The 27,924-nt window shown below is 40.6% G+C and overlaps 1 protein-coding gene and 1 long non-coding RNA gene across 4 annotated transcripts; one reads left to right on the forward strand and one right to left on the reverse strand.

Moving 5' to 3' along the window:
* Nucleotides 1–667: 667 nt before the first annotated feature.
* On the forward strand, nt 668–27,801 carry hnf1ba (HNF1 homeobox Ba). Of its 2 annotated transcripts, XM_027999696.1 has the most exons (10): nt 669–1,341; nt 3,288–3,487; nt 7,386–7,653; nt 7,726–7,949; nt 17,547–17,689; nt 19,654–19,780; nt 19,854–20,036; nt 21,176–21,291; nt 21,530–21,574; nt 26,397–27,801. In XM_027999696.1, exons 1-10 carry the CDS (start codon nt 971–973, stop codon nt 26,415–26,417), a joined length of 1,698 nt encoding a protein of 565 aa, XP_027855497.1. In that variant the 5' UTR covers nt 669–970; the 3' UTR covers nt 26,418–27,801. The 2 variants fall into 2 exon arrangements, with proteins under 2 accessions (XP_027855498.1, XP_027855497.1); XM_027999697.1 differs by lacking the exon at nt 21,530–21,574 and having other exon boundaries at nt 668–1,341.
* Nucleotides 23,450–26,490, reverse strand: LOC114133647 (uncharacterized). 2 transcript variants are annotated; one of them, XR_003593225.1, is made up of 2 exons: nt 26,363–26,490; nt 23,450–23,748 (listed from the first exon to the last, which is right to left on the reverse strand). It is a non-coding gene; the product is annotated as an uncharacterized LOC114133647 (long non-coding RNA). The 2 variants fall into 2 exon arrangements; XR_003593224.1 differs by lacking the exon at nt 26,363–26,490 and adding an exon at nt 25,662–25,821.
* Nucleotides 27,802–27,924: the final 123 nt, after the last annotated feature.

Raw genomic sequence — 27,924 nt, forward strand, 5'->3', positions numbered from 1 at the left:
TCTTTTTGTGTGTGTGTGTATTGAATGGACATTTAAATTAAAACCCGTCCACTGTAGCGTCGTCACTGCTGAGAATAATCTCATGGAGAAATTAAATAGGCAAATCCACATTTATTTACAGTTATTACTTTAAATATTTCAATGCAAAGTAGAAAAGAAAAAAAAAATGTGATCGGGCTCCTAATCTTTACTGGCCTCGTTCTGCTCTTATCATTTATTGTTTTGCTGACTGAAGACACCCTGACATTGCCTATAAATAACCGGGCTGAGCGTGCTCTCTGGGTCAGTCCAGGTGGACGGGCAGTCTCCGATTCGCTTCAAGAAAAATATTCAAATCGTGGTTGGAAAGCGAAGCAGAGCGCAATAAAAAATAAAGACCCAAATTGGGGACGTTTTCTTCAAATAAATTGGGTCAATTTAAACCCTATCTGATTGTCAAACATATAACAATATATATAGGCCCATAAAAGAATCTTCTAAAAGTGTGAACGCTGGCCTCTCACCGGCGCTTATGTGGAATAAAACCGTGTATACGCGCAGGTCGCCCTTACTTTAAACCACTTTATGGCGCAGAGGCTACAACAGGGTCCGAAGTCCATGAAAGTTTTGCCGATAAGGGGAGCCAATAAAAGCAGCAGAGCAGCAGTGTAAACACGTCTACCTCTGTCCGGAGCGGCGGATTTACATCAGCCGGCCCACTCATTACCATGTTTTATATCCCCCCGCGCTCAGAAAGCATCATGGCAAAGCGGCTCCATCCTCCCCTCCAACAGGGAAGTGAGTGAAGCAGCCTCGCGGAGCAGGTGTCGCGCGGACAGAAACTCCCCCTCCCTCCGACAGCTCCGGACTCCTGGAACTTTATTTATTTATTTAAAAGTTTTCGTTTTTACTCTTTCTCCCTCTCTCTCTCTCTTCCCCCGTCGTTTAATTGCCCTCCATCCTTCCTCGCGGTGCTTATGTCGTGTTTTTAATGTTCTCCAAAATGGTCTCGAAGCTGACGTCCCTACAGCAGGAGCTCCTCAGCGCCCTGCTGGACTCAGGCGTCACCAAAGACGTCCTGATCCAGGCCCTGGACGACATGGACCCCAGTCCGCCGCCGCAGGGCTTCGGGGTGAAAATGGAGAGCCTGCCCGTGTCGCCCGGCAAGCTGAACGGCGCCGACGCGGACTCCAAGCCCGTCTTCCACACGCTCACCAACGGACACGGCAAGGGCAAGCTGTCCGGGGACGAGGGCTCCGAGGACGGGGACGACTACGACACGCCGCCGATCCTCAAGGAGCTCCAGTCGCTCAACACGGAGGAGGCCGCGGAGCAGCGGGCAGAGGTGGACCGCATGTTGGCGTGAGTTTTATTTATTTATTTATTTTAAGTTTTTAAGGTTCGTTTTTTTAAATGACACTATACGGATAAAATGGCGACGAAACAAAAATCTCACTTTTTTTTTTTTTTTTTTTAAGTTATAGGTTAATTTTGAGGGGTTGAAAACTTAAAATAAACAGAAAAGCAGGCCCCCCGTTCTCCTGAAAGAAATTTCTTTCTTTGTTTACACATTTAAAACAACCCGCCACGCTTTTTTGGTTACTAATTATCCAAATAGATTATTTCTTTACCTTTGGAAAATATCAGCTGAACTAAGATCTATTTATAATTAACTATACTCCACCTCTCGGCGATAAAAAAAAAAGCTGGCAACAAACAGGAGAAAGCAAACAAGTACTTTCAAGTATAATAATGAATTATTATCATTATTATTATTACTTCCAATTTTTTTTTACTTTATTTTATTTATAAAGTGCCGTCAAGCCACGAATGTTACCTAAAGAGACGCACGATAAAAAAAATCTTTACGATAAAACACAAATAAAAATTAATAAATAAAGCAATTCAATAAATCTTTCAGTTTTGACTGAAAGAGCGGAATCACACATGAATAAAACCAAACATAACAATAAAAGAGAAAAAGTTGGAACAATTTTTCAAAAGTTTCAAACCGAGAATCAACACAGCGTTTAAAAAGCTAATCCATTTCAATCAAAGAAATCTCTCACTTTTGTAAAGCTAATATTTGATGATTTGATCCTTATGTAGACATAACTCATTTTATTTCTTTCTTTTTTTTTTTTTTTTTACCAATTGGTATCATATAATTAGCTGAATTCGACCGCATTATAAAAAAAATGCTGAAATTGCTGCGTACAGCTGAATCTGGTTTTATAATTACAGTATATTGATACGAATTATATCGCTTTACTTGTAAATCTTTATGTAGCTTAACGCAAATAAATGGCGCGTTCAAGTACCTTCAGATGACTGGGTTTTTTTTGTGTGTTTTTTTATTTTTGCTTATTGCTACAACACAAACAAACGTGTTTGAAACGAGCAGGATTCGTGGGACAAACATCACAACCAAACCCACGTGTAGTTAAGTTGTTATTAATTTTATTCTATAAATCATCAACTGGAAGACACACAGTGGCGTGTGATTAGAGTGAATGGAGAGATTCTGGTTATTCATTGTCAAAAGTTATAAACTAACATCTCCCCACTTCACCCGCTACACTTTAAGCGCCAGACCTCCACATTCTCCAAAACAAACAGTGGAGAGCAGATCTGCTTTACAGTCGCTGATGTCCGTCTGTCTGTCTGTCTGTCTGCCGCGGTTACTGTTTGATTACCGGGCGACTATTCCTTACAGAGAGTGTCTGGGAAATCTGAGTCTATACCGGGGCTAATCCGCAGGTGAGAAGATACGATTTAATGTTAAATTAGAAACTTTTTTAAGCAAAACATTATTTTTTCCCCCCCGTCTAGATTGAACATATGGGAATTGAATGTGATCTCAGGCTAATATAAAATTGTTGTTTCATGTTATGTCAAGGAATTCTGACAAATATCTGAATTATTTGTGAAGTTATGCCTGATTTTTTGACTCAAAATGTATGTCATAAAGACAGAAAAAATGTGCTTAGGTTCTGTTAGAATATACGTTTAAACCTTACAGTGGTATAAGGCAAATTGTCCTAGTTTCTCAACCTCTGTGAATCCACTTGAACTAACCTTTGAAAATATTTACAGCCACTGGAATGTGTGCTTCAGCGATAGACTGACTCATAATGGCTGCAAACTCCTTTCATCATTCTTGCAAAACAAGGAAGCTGTGTTCTTGCAATAATCAAAATGGATGCGTTTTCGAATGTTTTTATTTTGGATCTTTTTCTTTTTTTTATAACAAAAACCTGCGTTTCCACCTTCAATGCCTGAACCGAAGTTTGCTTTCTGCTTGCCAGCGAGGACCCATGGCGGGCGGCTCGTATGATCAAAGGTTACATGCAGCAGCACAACATCCCCCAGCGGGAGGTGGTGGACATCACGGGGCTCAACCAGTCTCACCTCTCCCAGCACCTCAACAAAGGGACGCCCATGAAGACGCAGAAGCGAGCGGCCCTCTACACCTGGTACGTCAGGAAGCAGCGGGAAATTCTTCGACGTAAGTTAATATTTGAGTTTCTCACCGCTTCCAGTTTTAGATCCGTGGCCATGCGGCCGTGCGGCTCACATTTAGGCCTGCCACCACCACAAGTTTTGCTGGGCGATAAATTGTCCCGGGGAATTATTTCGGTAAACGATAATATTGTCATTTTGAGACCGTTTTCAACTGATGTAACAATGCGATATTAACACAAGTATTCAACATCGAAGATCAGAAAAGCTTTCGTTTTTTTTAACAAACATTTCAACACTGCACCTGGGAAACATTTTAGATGTCTAAAATAAAAAGCAAAACAACAATAATGAAAATGGATTATGGAGTCTCTGGGACCAAATTTGTATTTCATAAAATTTTACTCGTTAAGCGTGACAAGGGAAAACAGGCAAAAGTGGAAGGTGCTGTTAAAGAATAGTTAAAACTAAATATTTTTTGCCAGGTGTCAGATATTGGCAGTGTTTTTTCAAAATGGCGGCTTTGCAACTATATTAAAGGGGAGTGTCTCTTTAACGTCTCCAACTAGATTATAATCTATCATGCTATTAATTGATTTAATGCTTGTTGTGACAGGCCTACTCACCTTAATCCTGCTGGTGTCCAATGAGCTCAAGGTTGCATGAGGTTGTAATAAACACTTGTGCATTCTGGGTAAAAAAAATCTACTTCTATTATAATCAACAAAATATGACATGAAGATTAACTGAAGTGATTACAAAGGTGTTATTTGTTTATTAAATGTAAACGAGCATGAATAACATGGGGCAATTCTTCTAATTTATCACTACCTTGGAAGAAAATGTGAAAATATGTAATACTCTGGGATTTTAATAGATAATATTAGCTGGTCAATTAGTTGGGCTACCTGCTCTGGCACAGTCTGCAGTCAGTATCTTAGCAGACATCTTAAACTGCTGCCTTAATAAGATTGATAAATTTTGTTCTTTCTATTGTTCCAAATAATGGCTGTCTTTGATTTTTATGAGAGTAAACATTTATAAACAGTCAGTTCGAGTAAGCACGGGTCAGCCATCAGTGGCAACAACAGGCAGGGGAGGGGCAGTGCTGTGTTAAACGTCAAATACCTGGAGAAAGCTGGTTCTCGTAGACTTTGAAACTTTTTGAAACCCTGATTTATCTTAATAGAGTTCCTTCAAATCATTGAATTGAATTGAATTTATTTAGGGACGACACATCATGTCTTCCTTGCTTCTATTATGAATAGTGACTTTAAGCATATTGATGTTTGGTGGTATTGAAATACCGTATGTAAAGGAAAGTGCACAGATGTAAATATAAATTTACACTGATGTCTTTCAAAGTAGCATGTGGAGTATAACATCCTGTTGTTTAGTTTAATATATACTCCGGTAGCTAGGCAGACTAGTTGGATGCTAACTTCAGTGAGGAAGTGGCAGCGCTCCTTTAATTCCCATGCATTACTGGCCTTGTTGTTTGTATAGCTGTTGTAAATATATCTGAACGGACAACTCTGTATTTCAGCTAACCTTAGTGAAAGCAGAGGTGCTAATATGTATATTTTGATATCAATCTCATTCCAAGTAAACATAGGACCAGTATCACAGATACTGATTTCTAATACTGATAACTGATACTGATATTTTTGAAGTTTCACATATCAAAATTCTGACATTTAGATTTTTTTTGGTCTTTTTTGTATTTTGTTCAAACCTATAACAGAATTTGGATAAAGTTTACAGGTGTCTACAAAATGCTTTACATATCATCACCTTCCTAAAATAGTGGCCTTAGTATTTATTTATTTATTTTTTGCCAAAATCACTTTTGGCAAAATATAATTTAGGTCATTATTTTAGAACGTTGACAATATAACAAGTTAATTTGACAAACATTATCAATAGACAAACGACAACATGAAACTGTATAGTGCAAAAGACAAAAGATATTTTGAAAGCAAATGAATACAAAATAATTTTTTATCCGGAGTTGAGAGGCTACAAATCAAAAATAAAACTAAAGTATTGATCCAATACTGATACTGACTTGGCATCAATATTTCCAATTACCCGCTATCCGTTAATGACTAAAAATAAAAATAATATATATAAAAAACAAAACTGGCTTGTAATCAAAACCCGTGGCGTTGCATCAACTGGGAAACAGAGATGAAGAGAAGAGAAAAGCACAGAGTAGCTTCATAGATGTAATGAAAGATGCTGAGACTCAGAGAACCCAGCAGCTGACAGAAGAGGTTCAGAGGTTCACATCGTACCTCTCAAATAGTCACAATATCATCTGCTCATGTTACAGTTTTATTTATAAAGATTTGTCTTTAATTAAAACCAGTTTTGAATCGATACATTTTCTTTTTCTTTGTGAAACTCAAGAACAGAACTTTATTCTGCTCAAGACTCATTTTTAATGAACTAATGCAGAGTTCACTAAGAGTTTTTTTAATGTCTTCAGTGAAGATGAATAGAAAGGTGTGTAAAGGTGAAAGCCTTGTTTATCCTCTCCAGAATGGGAGGCCAACAACTAGTTATTTTAAACGGGGCTTAAGTGTGACCTAGTTAAGTGTGACCTAGTTCAGATGCACTAAATGATTAAATTAGGTGTAATTAACACTGTTGACAACTTCATGAAGGTTGTACTTAGCATTCATCAGGAATGGGCTCCTGGTCATACCATTAAGTTGAAAGTGCTTTTGAGAGAAAATGTCTGGACAACAAATTTTTCTTCTCGCTGCCTGTCAGCTGGCTGAAAGAAGATTCCTACACTTTTTAGTGTGCAAAAGCTGCACATTGACTTGTTCTTATTTCAAAAAGTCATGCTGTGGAAATTTAATGCACGCCACCTATTAATCTTACTAGCATAACGGCAATTTAATGCTGGGATTGAAAGCTACCACTGTGTGCGGCACATATCTTCTACTTGTGTTTATGTCTATATATCAAAACCATATAAAAGAAAATGAATGCTACATGTAATATTATTATGCATCCATTTTGCTGTACTCTGCTTCTGATTTTAATGTTTTTTCTGTGTTGATACTGTAAAACCATGAAACAGTGGCATTTCTTAACACAAAGCAGTGACACTATGAGCTTCTCGTACTGGATTATGTTTAGTATATGCTTACCTTCTGCTATGGACGCTACTATGTATTTTCTCAGGTGGATACAGACACATAGCAGGTGCCATTTCTCACCAGATAACCCGACTCAAATGAAGCAATCACACCTCAGCTCGTTCTCAAAGGGGTGCGCACTGGAGGGGCATGCCTCTGTTATTGATTTTATCATTTACTAATTCACAAACATCTCTTTAATGCAGAAAATAGTGACTAGAGATATGTTTTCCGCCATTGATTTGGCGCCCGTTCTAGGGTGACGCCCCATTTGCAGCATAAAGTTCTGTTTGTGGCAGCAGCTGCGTTTCAGTTATAAATGTGCGTAAAACTTGGTTGATATTCTGCTAATGTAAAAAAAAAAGGTGTTCCCGTTATTAAGTTTGTTCGTATGATAAGTCATTAAAAAACATTCGGCAACATGATCCTCCAACTACTGCATGTCGCCTTCTTTGTCTTTTTGTCATGACCTGGTGCAAAAAAGTGTTTCCTTTCCAGCTTTACAAAATACACATGTTTTGATACAGCCGAAAAACCACCTCATCCTAGCGCAAAAACGTTTTAGCAAAAAATTTGATTTTTTTTCCCCCAAAATCTGCGTGTTTCCATAAAGCAAGGGTATTTCCGTAATTCCTATTTGGGTAATTATACTGTCAATCCAGCTACATCTCGTTGCCCTCTGGTAGTTGAAAAGTCTGCTTATACCCTGGATCGATCATGGCAACAAGTACAATAAAAAGCAATAAAATGCTTAAAAAATGTGTTTTGAATGATTTCTCATTATTTTTGCAGAGTTCAACCAGGCCACTCAAGCTTCTATTGGCAGCATGTCAGACAAAGGCAGCCAGGATCCGGCCTTTTTCTACCCGGAGTTCAACATGTCCGGCCCGGGAATGGGTCAGTCGAGCGAAGAGGTTGGCACTGAGCCGCTGAGTAAGAAAATGAGGCGTAACCGTTTCAAATGGGGGCCTGCATCTCAGCAAATCCTGTACCAGGCTTACGAGCGGCAGAAGAACCCCAGCAAGGAGGAGAGGGAGGCTCTGGTGGAGGAGTGCAACAGGTAGAAAAACACAACTCTCCGACGAAAGACTCTGCGGTGTGGCTTTAACATCTTCTACCTCGTTTCCCGCAGAGCCGAGTGTCTTCAGAGAGGCGTCTCCCCTTCCAAAGCTCAGGGACTCGGCTCTAACCTGGTCACCGAAGTGAGAGTTTATAACTGGTTTGCCAACAGACGTAAGGAGGAGGCCTTCAGGCAAAAGCTGGCTATGGACGCCATCACTGCACCGCCGCACGGTATCAACCCACTGCTGTCACACAGCTCGCCGCATCATCCCCAGACCAGCGTGTCCCCTCCAAGTAAGAGTCCACCCCGGAGATCAGAAACATCTGCTGAAACGGTCAATGCAAACGATTTTTATATTTCATGACAGAGCAGTCACAAAGGTTTGAAGATGTATTTTATGTGATGGACCAGCACAACCTTGGTCTATCGTTGTAAAGTGAGGAGAAAAGCATGGTTTTCAACCATTTCTGCTTGTAAACGTAGTCTACATGTGTTCATCCCCCTTTATTCTGATACACCTAAATGAAATCTAGAGGAATCTATTCTGTGAAGCTCTGAACTTTTCACGGAGTTTTGGTCCCCCCCAAAAAGAGGATGGAGTAACAGAGCTGTCCATCCAAACTGACAGGTAGGAGAAGCAGAAAAGAAGTCTACAGGTAGACACAAAAACACTCTTAAAATCTGGCCTTTATGGAAAAGTCTAAGAAGTCCAGTCTAATGTTTGCCACAAGTCATGTAGGCGACAAGTGGATGAAAGTTGACACCAAACCTTTGGCCAGAAAAACTTAACATTTGAAGTAAACACACCATCCCCCTGGTGTAACATGGTGGTGAGAGCATCATGTTGTGTATGGGGAGGCTTTTCTTCAGCAGGAGCATGTAAGGATGGATAGAGTTAAAAATAAGAGAGTCCTTCAAAAAAATCTGTTGGTCTACAAAAGATATGAGACTAATTTGGAAAAGTTATATCTCCTTCCAGTTCACAAATCTGTCATAACAGATTAATAAGAATGCTAAAATTCACATAAAATACATCAAAGTTTGTGACAAAATGCAAGGCGACGTATTTGTCCATGTGACATTTTAGTTTCAGTTTCCCTTAGAGCAAAACTTGCCAGAAAAAAAAAAAAGGTTTCCAAGGCAGAGTTGATGTGATCAGGGAGCCAGAGAAAGAGAGGCCTGGATGATCAATGACAGCGAGTGAGCTGAGTAAATGCCATTGTTATTCTGATCTTTGAAAACACACTGAGAACAATCCACATTGTACCTGCAATCTCCACTCCAAAGTCAGCATGGAGAGGCATGACACAAAGGGCAGCAATCCTGCGACAGGCCAGGGTCAGGCCAGGGTCAGGGAGGAGTGGGTTGGGGGCAGTTGGGGCGAACCGACAGATCCAGAACACCTCGACGTTGCGCTGCTGTTTCCGTGGCTTCTCCTCTTGCTCCCAGGTTGCTGAACGGGGAGATGCTGCGCGTCGTTGCTCTGACCATTTCACCCCAACCAGATGTTTGCTTTCAGAGTAATTAGTATTGACCAAGCCCACCTTTACGGTATAAAACCAACCTGATAGGGCCGCGCGGAGCTTTATGCCCCCTGCGCCATCACTCACCCACCATAAAAGTGAGATTTGAGAGCCGCACTCAGAGCCCATTGTTGTCTTCTCGTGTTCGAACACGAGGCCACCTTTGAAGGGAACACAAACTGTTTGCCTTGGCTTGCTCTTTTACCTTTGGATAAACTGGTCCCACTTGTGGACCGTCTGTTTGCGTTTGTCTTTTTTTTTCTTCTTTTTTCTTGTTGTGGCTCACTTGAACACCTGACCAGGCAATGACCTGAGGCTGCGTCGCGGTGGAAGGGGTCGACAGCGAGGCTGTCCAGCAGAAGGGGAAAGGTTGGTGGTAGACCCATAAAGAGTTGCTTACAAGGTGTCCCGCTGGCATCCCGCCGACACCATCAGCTGTTTTTCAGCATCAGCTCCAAACTGACAATAGGGTCCCGGCAGGCGGTCTCATTGCGTTGCCAGGGCACGGCCTGTATAATGCGCGCTTAATGGACAATTAAAATCCTTTGCTGCTACATCTCCCGGGCCCTTGATAAGGGGGCTCCTCTGACTTCAACCCTCTATACTCTGCCTCAGCAGGGGCCTCCATTGTCTGTGGTGTATTAGAGGACTGCAGTGACTGTAACATAGGGTTCATTTATCTCAGCCGGGCCTTGCTGTTGAGGCTGGTCGCAGACTCTGAGCAGCAGGAGCTGTCTGCCGAGGTATTGGCTCCTTTCTGGCCAGACAGGACTGATCACCACTTCTTCTTTGCCTGTAGAGAAAGCTAGCTCACCCCTCCACCCTCCTCACCACCACCCCCCACCACTCTTTCCTCCTATGCTCACCTTCAGTCATATGTGAGAGGTCACTCCTGGGTCATTTCAGGCATACTCCTCTCACTCTGGGAGTTTTTATTGATTCTGTTTTGCTTCATTGATCAGTCGGTCACAACTGGATGGACGGTCAAACAGTGTGACGTGCATTTTTAGCGGTGAACTTTTTTTCCCTTGCTATAGCAACAGAAACTGATCCTACGGACAGATTAGCTCGTAGCATTCGGCTCCTGTGTGGGATTTACCCTTACTTTTATTCTCCAAATAACATCTACTTCTACTATTATAAGTCTACTACTAAGTCCCATCTTCACACACATTCAGCTGTGAGGCTAAGTTAAGCTATCAACCAGTGTTTTTACTTTCGCCCTACAAAAAGTGCAACAACGTCAATGTCTTTTGATGGCCTTGAAAGGACAACCAACATTTGTTTCTGCCAGTTTAGCAGAAAGTATGTGCATCAGTTTGAAGTCCCTTGAAACACTGTTTTGTATTCATGTGCAACTATTTTCTGTAAATACTTTTTGGGTTTTTATAAATTTTAGATCCACTTGGCTCCATTAGAATCCACTTTTGACCGTTTTTTTGTGTATGAGAATTTACAGTGAGGTTGTCCAGCAGCTTTGAAGGCACGCAATAGTCAATGAGAAGTTTTTTAAGGTACAAAAAGAAGCTTTCAGTTTCCAGTTTTGCATCACATCTTTTTGTCCAGAGGTGTTTCCGTAGATCTTTGTCCCTTTATGTAACTTTATGTGGAGTAAAGTACAGCTCCAGGGCAAGTATGAATTAATGTTTGGTCCTTTTTTTTGCTAGGTTTGGGCTTTTGGGCAGATTCCACTTTTTTTTGTAAGAATTAAAATTCAATTTAATTCAATTCAATTTGGTTTGGTTCAGTTTGGTTGTGCTTGGCTTGATTCTATTATATTGTATGTATTCTGTTCTGTTGCAACAATTTATAACAAAGGTAATCACAATGCGATAAAGGACAGAAACAGGCCTAATTTGTACTCAACCAACTCCAAGTTGGTGCAAATTAACTTTAAATAAATCTTTTCTTTTCTTGAGAAATCCAAACATATATTCAGGTTCATATCCAGCTACATATAATCCAGCTCACATCTAATTATGGTACAACATAATCAGCTCAGTTGACCATATAATGTGGATAGGTGAGATGCTGTCAGAACAAGGAGGTCCAGCTGATTTCATTGAGTGTTTCACAATTTCTATAGAGAAAAAATGTGCTGTAGAGCTGCGTCTAACAGAAAATAAGGACATTTTAATATTGTCCCTATTTATTCATACCAGTTCTTTTTGTTGTGCTTTTAAAAACAGTTTTAAGAATACTTTGTTGGATGATATGTTTAGAAATGGAAAAAAGTGAGAATTTTCAGCTTTTACGCATTTAATGAGCAAAGAGTAAGTAAATGTATTTGTTTTAAACCTAAGGTTTAAAAAACACCTTTTACTGACAGTCAATTATATTTATTTTTCACTTAAGATTATCAGAAAAGTGAAGCTGTGCTGTGGCTTTTTTACGTGTCGTTCTGCTCTTTAGAAAAGCAGCAGGACTCAGAAGTTCCAGATCGGATACAGTAGTGAGTGGGTGAGTGGGTGAGTGGGCTGCCCAGCTTTCTGCCGTCACCTCAGGCTGGCTGAAAACACACATACACACTCAGAAAAGATTGCCCGGCTTTGCACTTTCCTGTGTCGGCTCTCCCAGAGAGCCACAAAGAGGAGACCGGATACGTCCTGCAAAGACCCAGGAGGTCCGTCGTATGCAGCGCCTCCACAATGGCCACAGCCTGGGGTTGGGGACGCAGGCTTTGATATTACACGGGTCACACAGAGAGTGCGGGCCTTTTAAACCGGTCGAAGATCCCGAGCCGCCACTCCCCTTGTGGGATTCTCGCCCTCCCCTTGCTCTCAGCGAGCTAGCACAAGTTTTTATTTCTTGTTTGCGCAACTGCACCAAAAACGTAAGATTTTTACAACCCTCAAAGCCACTCGGGAACCTCCGAACAAGATGAGCTTTTCGTTTTTCTTTTTTTAGAAAACTAGCAAGTTTTCACTAGTTGTGAAAACTCAATCTGTGGTTCTCTGCCGCTCAAATTCCTGCCAAATCCAAAGAAACAAAACCGCCCTGAACAGCATCCTTTACTCCCTCTGACACTTAAAGAGGTCGCCCAGCTCCGAGATAACTGACTTTTTATGAGTCCTCCTCCATTGTGTCGCAATGGGGGTCACGAGTCCAATGGACTGCTTTATTGTTCCACGGCGGTGTTTACAAGGCACGGCGGGTTGTTGTGGGGTTGATAGTATGTCGCAGGAGACAATATGAAGTCTGTCGGCTGAACAAAATGGAGGATAGGTACTTAAGCCCTTGAAATATGGTGCAGCGGCCGTATCTATATTCAAAGTAAGAGCCGGGCACTATCAAAGGCATGGTTGGTTTAAATGTGTTTACTTTTGCTCTGATAGTGAAATGATATGTTTGATACCCTTGGGATGTTTATTTCCCTTTTAAACAGAAACCCTAAGGAGGTTCGGGTTGAGACAGGACGACGTGATGCAGGACAGATTTTAATTATCAAAACTTGATGGTTTTTATGAATAAAAGCTGCCTAAACTGCATCTAACATCAAATCCACAAGCTTTTTCTATCTCAGATCTGTGCAGGCTTGTTTCCATAAGAGAAATCAAGAAATGCGTCAGGATAAAAAAGTGTTCAGAAGCCATGATGATGTTACATGTTAAGTTACCAAACTTGGGCGTCAATTCTCAGCCCAATGTCTACTCCAGCGAAGTCTCGCACTTGAATTTGAAGCCTTGAACTGAAGATTTATTTACAGATTTCTCCACTAAGAAGGAGTAAAGGAGAAAGGTTGTCTGAGAGTAGTAGCCTTGAGAGCCACCCATAAATCTAAAAGCTCTTTGTCGCAAGCTCATTTGTCTGAATTTACACAATAATTAATGGCTTTTAATAATAATAGAAAATTACAATTCTGAAAATATTCATAAATATGAAATTTTTGTTCCATTCCGGCCCAACGTTATTTCTCTGAAGCGGACAGAGACAGCACATCACTGATAAATCCGCACATAGGTTTCCTACAACATGCTGTTTGGCATTAAAAGCTAATGCTACTCATGTCAGAGCTGAAAGGAAGCCAAAACAAGCCACCTAAATGATATCACTAGACAGCAATAGTCGTTTTGTACAGACAAAACATTCAGAAAAAGAAAAAATCAAACAAGAATGCACATATCTGAACTGATAAACTTTATGCTCACAAACAACCATGTTCTTTGCTAAGGTTGTTTAAGCTACATCTTTACCTTCTCATTTTCCACCGTCTAAATGAGTCAATATTATTGGTGTCAAACACATTATTTATTTCATTACATAGAGACCTGTGTAATGGTCTCTATGGTCTCTATGTAATGAAATAAATACTGTACTATTCTAATTTGAAATTAGAATAGTACAGACCAATAAAAAAAAAACATTTTTAATATAGAAATATAGCCTTAGTGAAAAGTATATTTAGTACCTGCTGTAAGGTTTTCAATTTTCAAATTTATTCTGACTAATGAGCTTCATTAAACTCTTATTCAGATGTATTAAATATGACTGAATATCCTGGATTTGAACAATAATATGGCAAACTACACACACCGTTGCTCACATCCTGTTCCAATTTCCAGCAGCCTTCATTAGGAAATCAATGCCTCCCTCATTGCTCACCTTTCGTGTCAGTGCCTCTCCCTGTTTTCTTTTCTTGCTTTCTTTTTTTTTTTAATCTCAAAACCCGCTGTATATCAATACCTGCTGTCATGTCAGACCGACTTCGACTGGGCGCTGCGGCTGTCACACCCGGGTCAGGGACGGAGGGCGCTGTGGGGGAAGATGGGAGATCTGAGTGCAAACAGAGTCTGTCTCTGGATTGTCACTGAGGGAGGGGACGCTCTCCCTGTCCGTGTGAGGCTGAGACCACAGGATAAGAATGTGTTTGACATTGCTTGTAATTGTGTAATGTTTGCTCTGTTGGTATCAGGGGGTGGAGGGCTGGGGGGCTGCATCAGCAAACAGGTATTAGATTGTCAGTTGTGTGTGTGCATGTGGGTGTGTGCATGTGGGTGGGTGTGTGTGTGTGTATGTGCGTGTGTGTGTTGGGGGGTGTAGTGGGGTTGGGTTAGCATTTTTTGAGAGACAGCTAGAAGTCCAGACTTTGGCTTTAGTGTTCGTCTTACACGTTGTTTCTTTGCAGCGTTGTAAATATGTGAATTCAGTTAATGGTGCAAGTTATCCTTATTTTTACTAGTTTGTGCGACAAGCTTTATTTTTCTTCTTCCAACTTGTCTTAATAACCCCAGAAGCGATCATATTTAACTTCCACATACATTACCTTGCAAAGGTTTTCATAGCTCTTGAACTAGGGCTGGACGATATGGCTGAAAACTTATCACGATATAATCATTTGATATCAGTCGATGTTAATAATTGTCAGTATCAATAATTATTGATTAGTTTTGTGTTTTAAATATCTCAAATACTGCCAAACTGGTAATGTGACCTTTCTTGTTTAACCCAGTTTTCTTTCAATGCTGTGGTTTTAATTTCTGAGCAGCTGTGAGACACGGTGGGAAAACCTGAAACTGCTGCTGCTCAAGTTACTCAACAGGCAGTTGCTAGGTAACCAAAAAGTGAATGAGTTAGTCGATGTCACCGACGTTGAGTAGCTAGCCGTGAGAGGTTGAGCGGCTAAAGCATTTCCTCTGCCTACATCACCCAGAATGCTGTGCAATTCTGGATCAGGGTTCAGTGACTATTCTACATACTGAATATTGATCACATGTCTATCGCAATATATATTGTTGTTGATTTATTGTCCAGCCCTACCTTGAACTGTTCTACATTTTGACACATTATAAATGTATTTTATGTGAAATCATCACAAAATGGTGTATAATTAAAACCTGGAAGGAGAATGATGCTTTCAACATGCCATGTTTTTGTGTTCAACCTCCATGAGGCAAAACTTTGTTGAGCCACCTTTAATGCAAATTAGATTAAATCAGATATATCAAGTCTTACCTCATATTCACAGCTAGATTTAGGGCTGTACTTTGACTAGGGCATTCTAGCACATGAGTATAGTTTGATCTAAATCTGCTTGTAGGGTCATTGTCCTGCCAGAAGGTGAACTCTGCCCCAGTCTCACAGCTGGCCCACCGTAACCTTTTATGCAGCCCTTTAGACTCCAGAGAGCCGCATAAATAAAACCTTCAAGATAACAGTTGTGTTCTTAGATTTTATTTTATCAGTCAAATCAGAGCAGCTTTTTATCGATCTACTGCCAAATTACATCACTACGTTCAATATTATTTAATAAAAATAAAAATAAAAATTCAGCTTCACATTGAATTATAATGTTATTCCCTCCTCAAAAGCATAGTTCAGCTTCCGCCTCACCCCTCCACCACTCCTTCCCCACTCAGCTCCTCCAGAATAGCGGCAGCAGCAATTAGCAAGCATCTGGTGGAACTGAGCATCGGCTGAGCTTATCATGCGGACTACCTCTCAAAAAAATGTGCCTTTAATTTAAAAAAATTTAAAGGCTTGATGGATGAAAACTGTTGTGGTGAGGTGCTGAAGGCGGAGTGTTGGATAGAGCAGGAGCTTCTTAAAGAGACAGAGCCCAATTTCAAGGTGTTAAATTGCAACATCAGATTTCTTTTAAGTCATGTTTAACGTGTTTATAACAACTGGAGGTAACATAGTCACGTGACTGTGCTATAAAATGGCACAATGTTCCTGGAAAGCACACAATACTGCCCCTTTCAGAAGAACTCATCGAACGGAGAGACAGCTATTTATTAATAGAGTACTTTTATCAGTACATAGGGTACTTTTATTAATATATACTTCCTCAATTGGCTTTTTAAAGGACATTCATAATCCAGATGTGGCTTAAAATATAAAAAGTGTTTAGAGAAAAGTGTAAATTGGACTTTGGATGCATCTTTTCCAACAATGGCTTCTTTTAGCCCAGATTTAACAAGAGTGTGATTAGTAGTTGCCATGTCAACAGCGTCTCCCCCCCACCCGAGTTATTCCTGACCTGTCTGTTGATCTTCATGATGCTGTTTGTTCACTAATGTTTTCTGGCTAAACAACACAGCTGGATTTGCACCAGGATATAATGACACACAAATTGACAGATTTTTATTTCAATGATTCCTGCTAACGTTTGGTTGTTCTGGGAGTGAACAAATGGAAGTGAATACAAATGTATGGCAAACTTTTCAGATCCTTTCTGTGGAAAAAATTGAAAATGACGTTCACGTATCTTTCTGCTTCACAATTCTGCCTTAATTTGTGTCGCTCCAAATCCATAACAAATCACAATTTTTTTTTACTGTTTGTTGTTGTAAAATGAGAAAACGTGAAATACTTAGAGGGCTTGGGAACACTTAGCAACCTTTACACTGAATGTTAGCATTTCCTAAACCGCAGGTGAACCTTTGAACTGACGTAATGAAGCACATCATCATCAGCAGCAGCAGCGATTGTGTGCTAATCATGGAGTCTACTGGAAGTTGTGGTCTTGTGAGTGCATGCGCACAGAGAATGGCCTTGGCTTAGCTGCGTAGATAGCAGCAGTGGACAGGTCAGTCAGTGTGCGTGTGTGTGTGGGTGTGGGGGCGTGCGCGTGTGTGTGTGTTTGTTTGCTTTGACCTACCCGGTCTGAGTCAAAGAGCAACACAGCATGGCTGCAGCTGTAACCCTCTTTCTTCCATCACATGATCCACGCATCATGAGAGTATCCTGCAGGGTGCGTGTAGCTGTGTTTCCATCAACCATAAAATTGCATAAATTGAAATTATGAAAATAAATTTTCTTAATGGAAATACACCAATAAAAAAAGAAAAAAACTCGATAAGTTTTTGCACCAGGATGCCCTGGTTTTTCAGTCATATGGAAACACTTTTTTGTTTTACATTACACGAGTCACGTGATCAACTACTACTGGCAAAAACGACAAAGAGGACGACAGGACGTAGGAGGATGATGGTTTGTTTTTGTTGAGGGTTTTTTCCGGTCAATGTGCCGCTTGCGCCACCATGAAAAGTTGTTTGTCATTCAAATGTGTTGGATCCATAGCTCTTCTGTGAAAATGCAGCGTTCTTAGCTGCTCTCAGGGTTGTTGTCGCTCCAACACCTGAATAAGACGCCGATGTCTCCTCTGAAAGAAGATGAGCTCTAACGCCAAGACTAAGTTATGAATATATCTCATGTAACTGTTTACATCCATCGCTGGCACAATTTTTATTGACTCAGTGCATGAACAAGCTTATTCACATGTGATTTTAATTCCATTTCTTACTTAATGGAAATATTGCAAATGAGAATTTGTGGGGGGTTTTGACACTAGCAGAATATCAGCAAAGATTTCCACACATTTGTAATGGATTTTGTGTGTGTGTGTGTGTTTCTCTCTCCTGCCAGTGCGTTACAGCCAAGGCCCCGGCGAAGTCTCCTCCTCCACCGCCATCAGTCACCACAGCAGCAGCAGCCAGTCGGTGCTGCAGCAGGTGTCCCCGGGAGGACTGGACCACAGCCACAGCCTGCTGTCGCCCGACGCCAAGATGGTGAGTGAGCACACCTGGACCCTCCCTCCGTGGCCGCAGATTAGATAAGGCATGGCGTGCGTTCAGCGGAAACCCTGAGTCCTGCTCTCCCATGGACCCTGCGCCAACAATTCTCACATTGTGCAGCTCTGTTTGAGCGGCAGCGTCCTAGCAGGCAGCCTTCACCTGAGCAGACAGGCAGGCACGCTGGTCACTCTGCCAACAAACCTCACAATGAAACGTTCTGTTCTTATTGATTAAACGGCAAGCAAAGAGAAGCCAAAGGTGGAGGAATGACAGCACCATTTGATCGTGCCCGATAATCTGCCGTCGTATGTTTTCTTTTGTAATAACATGCTTTAAAAACATCCCTAATTTTATTTTACCTTGCTCATGAGAAGGCAAACTTTTTAATGACCTTTCAAAGTGGTCTTGACCAACAAGTGGTTCAGGATTTCTGAAGCGCTTCCAGACTTTTCCTGTGGACTTTAGTAGCTTTTTTACACATTTAGATCCAGTCTTTCATCTGACCGTGACAGTGTGCTTACAAAAAAAAAGAATAAAAACTGACCCAGAAACGGAGAAGAAGGAGTTTCAGGTGAAGACTAATATCTGCAAGCATTGGTTGATGTAATATCCATAAGGTAGATGTAGGTGTGCTGTGATTCAAAGTCATGAAGGAGTTCAACTCAGAGTCCACAGCAAAATTTGCCAAGGGAGAAAATAAGGAATATTCTATTCTATTCATGATAACTCTGAGTAAAATGTAATATTTTTTTGTGTTCGGTGGCTATGCTAACTGACCTTAGCATCCACTGTGTGGAAGGAGCTGCAGTGTAGCAGAGAGAAAGGAAGCAAGTGTGAACAGCATGTACATGAGATTGATTGACAGCGCTAAGCTCCTCCTCGTGACTCTGATTGAATGTTTCTGACCAGGAGTGGTGTATTTCTGCAGATGGCAGTGGCACCACATTGAGCTAATTTCTTTTTGTTTTTTACAGATTATCTGTCTCATGTTATATCGTCAGAACAGTGACAGTTTTAACTGTAAAAAACTTATTGATTATAAAAGTTACTGCAACTTTAAGAAAGATGGAAGATCTGAGGTAACATCTGAGAAACCCAGCATCTTTATCGTTTTCCAAAACTTCAGTCCTTGGGAATAACTTTGTTCCTAGAATACTTTAACCTAAAGTCTGAAACAGTTTTTGTACTCTTCAAAAACTGTCTCTAAAAGAGAGCAAATTGTGTCTTAGTGACACGCCTAGAGTTAATCTTAAAACCGATCAACTGTGTAAGTGTAGACATTTCTTCATTTCTTGTGATTTGGAGCCACTTCTTGCCGGAATGATTCATGGATCGACGTCAGGCTGCAAACAAATAATCGCACCCGGAAAAACAAAGCAAAAAAAACCCAAAACAAGCATTCCTCTGTCACTTTTCAGATATCGAGTGGAAAAGCTGAAAAAATCCAATCCATCAGACCCAAACAAGTCTATCTCAGACTTTAAATTGTTGGCCTGTGTTTGAGATGACCTAACTTCCCTGTTAGGACACTTCCGCCTTTCCGACTCGGTTTCTGTGAAACGAGTGCCAACATTGTGCCGTGATGGTCTGTCGGTTTGGGTTTTTTTGTCCCCTTGTGGTTGTGAAATGAGCCATATTCAAATGAATGAAACCCCAGTGCAGAGGAGGATCCAGTAAGCCCACTGAACCGTTTGCTCTCATATCTGATTCTTTACAGTTTTTCTTTTTTGTTTATGACGTCCTCTCGTGCGTCGCGTTTGAGCGGTTTACACGAGAGAAATGTTGGACAAAAGAATCCAAACTGAGTCAACATTCTGAACCCGCTGTTTGCTCAGCAGGCAACATCTGGCTCGCTTTGAACATGGATTTACACAAGAAGACGCTCAGCCTCTCTTCGCTGAAAGTAAATAACGCAGCAGTAAAAGCTTGATTTCATTTCCCTCGTCTCCCCTCCGCAGATTTCAGGCTCGGGCGGAGGACTTCCTCCGGTCAGCACGCTGACCAACATCCACAGTTCCCACCACAGCCACCAGCAGCCGCAGAACCTCCTAATGCCTCTGACAGGAGTCATGGCGATAGCACAGAGTAAGTCTCGCAGAAAAAGAGCCGTCCGTCCGGAAACGGTCTCCTGGATCTAACGGCAGGTTTTTCTGGTCAGGTTTGAGCACGTCGCAGGCCCAGACGGTGCCGGTGATCAACAGCGTGGCTGGGAGCCTCGCCGCTCTCCAGCCAGTGCAGTTCTCCCAGCAGCTCCACAGCCCCCACCAGTCGAGCCTGATGCAGCAGTCGCCCAGCCACATGAGCCAGCAGCCCTTCATGGCCACCGTCACACACTCTCACAGTCAGTAACTCTGCTCTCTAAATGCCTACCTGTTAAATCATCCGTGCTAATTCATTGTTGTTGTTTTTTTTTTTGTTTTTTTGTTTTTTACGGCAGGTGACTTCTAGCACTATTAGCTTGTGCTGAGTTGGTTGAAATTCAAAGCAGAACCCATAAAATTGTATCAATGGTGACTTCCGCTCTGGGCTTTATAGTTCATAAAGTTGTAGCTTCTCCTTTTCACTCCAGGTTGCTACGGCGGTGTGTAGATGGTAGATAGAAAAAGTAGAGGCGTAAATTTCCACCCAAAAATGTTTTTTACCTCTAACTTAAAAATGTTCTTGAACAAACAAGGAAAAATGCTCAGCTTTACAAACAAGGAGTTTGAAAAGTTGAAAATTTGGTACAAAACAATTCAGATAATCGACTTTCTGAAATTTTCTGAATTTAGGAAGTTGAAAATATTTCTAGTGCTGGCAATCACGAGGATGATTGACAACGGTAAAACCCCTCCCCCTGGCTCTGATTGGTTGTTTCTGACGGAGCGTTGTATTTGTTCAGATGACATCAAGACCACATGGAGGAAGGCAGAGGAGCTCAAGTTTTTCACAGATGATCTATATATTGACATTAGTACTGTTACAACATAATGACAATTTTAACAAATATGTAAAAACCATATAAAAGTTGCATACCGTTGCTTTATCAAGAACAATTGAAACAAACTGTAAAGGGGAAAGCATCTGCTGTACATTCAGGCCCATTTTATTGTGTAAGACTGTGGTGTAAGGAGCCAAATATGGCACCGGAGCCACAGGTTGAAGACCCCTGATGGTTTGACACTGATACTGAATATGTTAAAGGGATAGTTCAGATTTTTTTGGGCCAAAAATGTACTTTTCTCAACAGCTAATCTCTTTTTCATTAAGGTCAAGACGCCAAGAAATGTCGATAACATTTTGATTGGCAATAACCTCCAAAATAAATTTTAAAAATCTTACGAGACCATATATTTAAAAACAAATCCTACAAATTACATAGTTCTGGTATGGCTCTGTCAAAGAAAGTGTAAATATTTCTGCAAATAGAAGCTGGATTTCACACATTTCATGGGTTAAAACTGACATTTTCTTCTTCTTTCTTTTTTCTCTCTCATGCAGTGTATTCGCACAAACAAGAGCCCCCGCAGTACTCTCACCCGTCCCGTTTCCCCTCATCCATGGTCACAGACGCCAACAGCATCAGCACCCTCAGCTCCATGTCCTCCAGCAAGACGGTGAGTCCCCCAAACCTCCCATCACGCCTCTCAGACCGCAGTTATCTCTCTGATTCTCATTCTGATTGCATTAGAATCAGAGCTAAATTTGCTGCATATTCCTTTTAAAAACATCATCCTTAAATACACCCCACAGCAGGAAGTAGACACAGCCAGGTAGAAAGAGAGAGAGAGAGAGAGAGACTGTGTGTGTGTGTCATGATTTTCTGTTGACTTGTTTAATTCCTTGTCGTGTTAGGACGCTCCTGTAAACAAGATGGTGCAACTCGGGGGTATCTCCTGGGTAAATACTTTACTTTATCAGTTCAGCTTTAATGAGTGAAATCCAACTCAAAGCCAATCACTTTTCAGCCCAGGGTGTGTAGCTGTGCACACTAACCCTTTCCGCTTCCTGTTCGGGGCTGATGCTCAGACAGTCCCAGACCAAACAGACTAGATGGATGCATGGGTGGGACACTCTCATCACCATTCCCGTTTCCTCTCAAACAGCTGTCTAATCAGTCTCTGCCTCTCCTCCACTTTCATCTTCACCACTGCTGCCATCAGGAAATGAAGAGCTGTTAATCACGGCTCTGCTTCCCTGCGTGCTTACAGTGTGGCTGCAGGTGAAATGAAGTGAGTGGAGGAGGGCGGCGGTGAAGTTTTTCTTCTTCTTCTTGTTCCTTTTGGTAATTACGCCGCTTCCTCTTTCCTACTTCTCCCTGCTCTCTTGTGATCGCTCTAGCCTGAAATGTTGTCCACGGTGTGTTAACATGCTCAATTTCCCACGCTGAAGCAGAGCGCTCGCTCTCCACTGACTGATGATGATGATGATGAGGATGATGATGGCAGCACGGAGAGTTGGTGCTGTTCTTCTTTTTTGTGGAAGATTCATAAAACGTGATGTGTCGCTCAGAGCATTTTTGGAAGGACAGTAAACAGAGACCAGAACGTTTAGTTAAAATCAAATGACCCAAAATGTAATTTAACTTATTTTTTAAAGTTGTGAATAAAAACCTCACATATACTAAAAAAAAAGAAAATGGAGCTCCAAATTAAAAAATTGTGCTGATTTGTGACAATTCATTGAATGAATTTTGATTCTTACGTTGGTTTAACTTGACAACTTGATAAATAAACTTAGATCAACTTAATTTGATTACTTATGACCAAGTAACACAATGTATTTAAGTTGGATCACCTGTTCTCTTTTTGTAGTGTGCCTGAAGTGACCTTTAGTGTTATTCTGCTGTTTTATTGAAATCTCCAAAATCACAAATTTCAAATATTTCATTAGACTTTTAAAATTTTAAGTTTAACACTGTATATTGTTATCAGAAATACCTCCAAACTGTGATGCCGTACTTTCAAATATCACACAAAAAATTATAAAACTATTTAAAAAATGCCTTTGATACACACTATAAAAAACAACATTGGAAAAAAACCATTACGAACAATTATATCTAGTAAGTACAACACATGCAGTACAGTACTGTTGTCTTGTACTGAATTATTGTCATACTATTACTATAAAACAGTACAGTGCAATGTTGTATTACGTTGTAGTGTACTTTTTTGTATTGTATGTTGAGTGTACTGCACTGACATACTGAACTGTATTATATTCTAGAGTATAATACTATGCAGTATTTTAAAATATAACATGTTGACAGGATAACACTATAGCATAGGAACTATACCTTTATACCATCCTATAAAGTATTGTCGATATTGTATTATATCACATAGCACAGTATAGTTTTACAATATAAAAAATATGTAAGCAAATTTTTTTCCTTTTCCAGTGATGTGGCCATGGTCTCCCCTTGACGCCCTTTGGGTCCATCACTGACTATTGTGCAAAAGTCACAAGAAATAATACAAATAGTATAAAGATGTATCTAAAAATAAACTAATTAAATAACTAATAAGTACCTCGAACTGGTTAAAATATTTGTTACAGAATTAAAATTCTATTAAATTTGTAAATTAAAAAAATGACCCTGTGAGATTAGATGCTTAATTCAGTCATTTAAAAAAAAAGTATTGTATGCGAAACATTTTCAGACGACAATTGAAATTAGCTTAAAATCTACGTAAGTAGCAATTTTTACACTTTTCTTTAGCAAACTAGAACCAAAAAGACCATTAAAAAAAAAAAAGAGCTTCAGAAATCTTTGCTCCCTGCTTTCAGCATTATTGCATGTTATTTATTGAACAAGCACCAGAAAAGTCAGGGATTTACTTATCAGGAAGTGATTTGGGCCGAACCTCCTTTTCATTAAACGAGCCGGGCTTTATAGCACCCAGTATTTACCCGCAGCCCTCCGCTTGGAGTGCACGCCGCGTCTAATGACTCAGGTGTTGGCTGCAGGTCAGCTTTTATCAGGTGAGGCTGTTTGCCGGCCGCGGGGTCACGCCGGGGTCAGCCGTCTCCATGGAGAGGCAGGTGAAAAGTAAATCCCTCAAACAGTCCTGAAGGGGGAGAGAGAGTGGAAACAGGCTTGTCAGAGCCAAGGGGAAGAGGAATGGGGAATGTATTTGGTCAGGTGTGGCAGGCTCAGGTGGGAGGGCTGTTTAAGGTAAAAGTAGGAAAACTCAACGGCATGTCAGAATTATGACTTTTTCCAATAATGAAAAACATGATGAAAAATGGAAAAACTCTCACAGTTTACCAAACAGATTTTTGATGAGTAAAGCTAACTTTTTTGGTTGATGTGTATGTAAACGTCGCCTTCAGCTATGATTATCTCTTTCACTTCTTCGTCCTCTTCAGGTTTAACATAATAAAAATAATACTTTTCTAACAACACAGTCAAGTTTTTAGCTAAATAAACTGAAACATGAATCCTCTTGAAATCCATTTTAAAAAGCTTTGTTTGGCTAACATAGACAGTACGATGCCATGAAACGATGAGCAACAGATGTTCTCTGCTTATGCTTAAGATTCAATGAGAAAACTGATGCTAAACTGTTGATGAAGAAAAAGTGCAGCATCAAATAAATTATGATTTTCCCTGTTCTTCCATCTTTCTCCCTTTTTATAGTGGCAAGATCAACTTTGGTCCTCGTTTAGTCATAATTCTCACACTTATGATTGTTCTTAACGTAGTGACTTTGTACATTATCAAGTTTAATTGAACAGCACTTTTGCTGATCCCCAACCTAAACGACAGGATCTCCTGTCTTTCCTATTTTGAAGAGTTAGACCAAGAAGAATGGGCCATATTTACAGCTGGAGCATAAATATGATAGTGTCACATCATTTTAATGCTCCAGCTAAACAGGAAGCATGGAGTACTTATTAACCTACAGTCTCTGGTTAACTTAAAAAAACATTACAGATGCTTTTATCATGTTTACGTTAACCTTTAACCGCACGACTACGGCTGTGAATTACAGGGAATTTTATGAAAACATTTGCTCTCAATGCATTTTTTTTGTGCAAAACAAACATGTTGTGTGTCTGAGTTTATGCTGCTTAAATGAAAGTTGGCTTTATTTTTAAAGGGCTTTTCATACACTTTTATCAGGTGTGCTAATACATGTAGAGGATGCTGTTTATTCCAGCTTTTAACTCTTAACGCCAAATATATTTGAGACATATGATATAAATTCAGTCATATTTTACAGAAATTAAAAGTCTTTCAAAGGACAGAAACAAGTGAGGAGGATAATTATCCTTTACTTCATTCTTATTCAATTAACTGCAATATTGTTATTATTATTATTGAGAATAAGACAGTTTATAACACGATGCATCTCGTAAAACTTCAAGGAATCAAATAACTTTATTGTTATACCAGCTCCCATTTATGTTTATGGTATGGAACTCAGACTCAGGTCACAGTTTAAGAAGCCTAATAAATAACTGAATTAATCAATCACCATCATCATCATCGTCATCATCACTATCGTCATTGTTGTCATCAACTTTATTTATAAAACACTTTTGAAACACCAGCCACAGTTGAAACAAGTGCTGAACATTAGCGATAAATCAGACAAATTAAAGCATAAAAATAAAAGAACAAAGCTGTAATAAATTACAAACTAAGTTCAAAACACAATAAAACAACACAGTTACACAAATAAGATCAATACAAATAAAAGTTAAGTAAAAGCGAGTCTCATTTGGGTTGAAAGCCAATGAGTAAATTTAAGATTTCAGAGGGATTTTAAAATTGGACAGTGAAGCGACAGTGAATACATAAATATAAAGTGAAATGAAGCTCAAATTGGCTTTGCTAAATGCTACAAACGCAAGACATAGTCCATAATATTGCACAAATAAATAAATAAATAAAATATTACATTTCAAATAAAACTTGAACCACTAATCACAAAAAAAACAACTGAATAATGATAATCATCCTCATGTTTCTCACCATGTTTGCTGCCATCTTGTGGGCATGTGTGGATGCGGCGGAACGAGAAGCGCAGCTGAAACTCATTATTTCTGCCTTATTTAGTTATTATTTCTCCACTCTGTTTATGCTGTACTTCTAAATTGTGGGTTATAATTGAGCTGATTTTATTTGACTGTTTGGTTTGTTCGTGGGCTGCACAGTGGCGCAGTTGGTAGCCCTGTTGCCTTGCAGCAAGAAGGTCCTGGGTTCGATTCCCGGCCGGGGTCTTTCTGCATGGAGTTTGCATGTTCTCCCTGTGCATGCGTGGGTTCTCTCCGGGTTCTCCGGCTTCCTCCCACAGTCCAAAAACATGACTGTCAGGTCAATTGGTTTCTCTAAATTCTCCCTAGGTGTAAGTGTGTGTGTGCATGGTTGTTTGTCCTGTATGTCTCTGTGTTGCCCTGCGACAGACTGGCGACCTGTCCAGGGTGTACCCCGCCTCTCGCCCGGAACGTAGCTGGAGATGGACACCAGCAACCCTCCCGACCCCATTAGGGACAAGGGTGAACAGAAAATGGATGGATGGAATGGATGGTTTGTTCGTGGAGCTGGAAATAACGGAGTGACGTGACCTCGTGAAACAATGACAAGACCGTAGTAAACCCCCGACAGCCAAACTGATCGCCTACTATGGCATATACCCAGAATGCACCTGTGTTGTATGTAACGCAGGTTTTTACTTTGCCTGACTTCTTCTCTGCTTTTCTTTCCCAGTGTCCTCTTCCGGCTTGGTGAGAGCGGCCAACCGACCTCCCCGCTGCCCAGCAACCGGAGCGCATTTTTCCACCCTCTCGCCGAGGTTAGCATGACAACCGCTAATGGCCCGCAGGCGCGCGCGCGCTGGACAACAAGCTGGTCAACAAACACGGAGGGGAGGGAGGGGGGCCGAGTCTGGCGCGCATGAATGATCAACAAGGATGTTAATGATTCAAACTCAAATCTTAGAAAACAGTATTCGGTTTAAAGAAGAAAAGAAAAAAGTCATCCCAAGTTGTCACGTAAAGAAACAAAAGCACCAGAGTGAACTATTTTGAGGACCTTAATGGAGGGATTTGGGGTGACGTCAAGACATTAAAGACAGAGAGGACGAGGGGGACACCTTGTCTGCACGTGTGACAATCACAACGACCGCTGTTGATCTCGTGCATACATTTCTTACTGTTTTTTTTTTTTAAAGGAGTCTTCCATGTTTTTATCTGTCCACATTCAGTTTACTGTACCGCAAATGATCGCCTGAAGTCGTCCCTTGTGTATACTGTGATTTGAAAAGACTTTGACAATCTCAAAAGGACTATGCAATGCTTTGTATAACTGGATTCTGCACAAAACTCCACACACTTGAGGCCGGAAAAGGAATATGCACTATACAGCTGTTGTAAACTGTTGATAAAATAACAAAAAAAAAAAAGTAGATTTGTAACGAATTAGCCAAACTGATTTAGGGTTGTTGTTTTTTTTTTGTTTTGAGGGAAATGACTCTTTTTTTTATCCTTTGAACGCGGGCGCGCAGCCCTTCCCTTTCCACGGAAACGTCCGGCTCTTGTTTGCTCCCAGGCTCAGGTGAATTTAAGGAATGGGACTCGCCCCTCCACTCGGACTTTTATCTCCTCTCCCACTTCCTGCTAGCGATGTAAAACAGGACAAATATTGTTAATAACTCCTCGTCATGAATCACGGCTCACCGTTAAGTAGCCCCTCCCCCTCCCGCCGGGGAAGAATGACAAACATCGACAGGTATTCATAAACATGAAAAGAGCGGCGGTGTTGTGACAGCCGCGGCGCAAAGATCGCGCGGGAATGCGGGGAATCTGCGAGGCGCGCGCAAATGAACGCCTAGAATGACAGTATTAAGGCGTGTTCAGCGTTCATATCCAGACCAACATTGATCAAGTGCGACTCGTCGCGCGTGGACCCACCCAGTCTCCAGCTCATATTATTAGGTCATCGTGTAGTCGTTTTATGTGACTGTTATCGGCATACAAGACATGATTCCTCTTTCTCTCTCTCTCCTCTTATTGTATTATTTTTGTACAAAATTGAAATCAATTGTAAATCATTATTTATACTTCCTGAGAAAATATTGGTATTTGAAGTAAAAAGTTTTTTTTTCTAAAAATAATACGTGTGTGGTTATTGTTTTGCAATGTTTAGTGAGCGTATTTTATGTTTTTTGGTGTGTGATTAAATGTCTTTGATCGTAATATTTTTTTTATTATATTTGTAAAAAAAAAAAAAAAAAAAA

The sequence above is a fragment of the Xiphophorus couchianus genome, chromosome 18 (genome assembly GCF_001444195.1).
Source record: "Xiphophorus couchianus chromosome 18, X_couchianus-1.0, whole genome shotgun sequence".
NCBI lineage: Eukaryota > Metazoa > Chordata > Actinopteri > Cyprinodontiformes > Poeciliidae > Xiphophorus > Xiphophorus couchianus.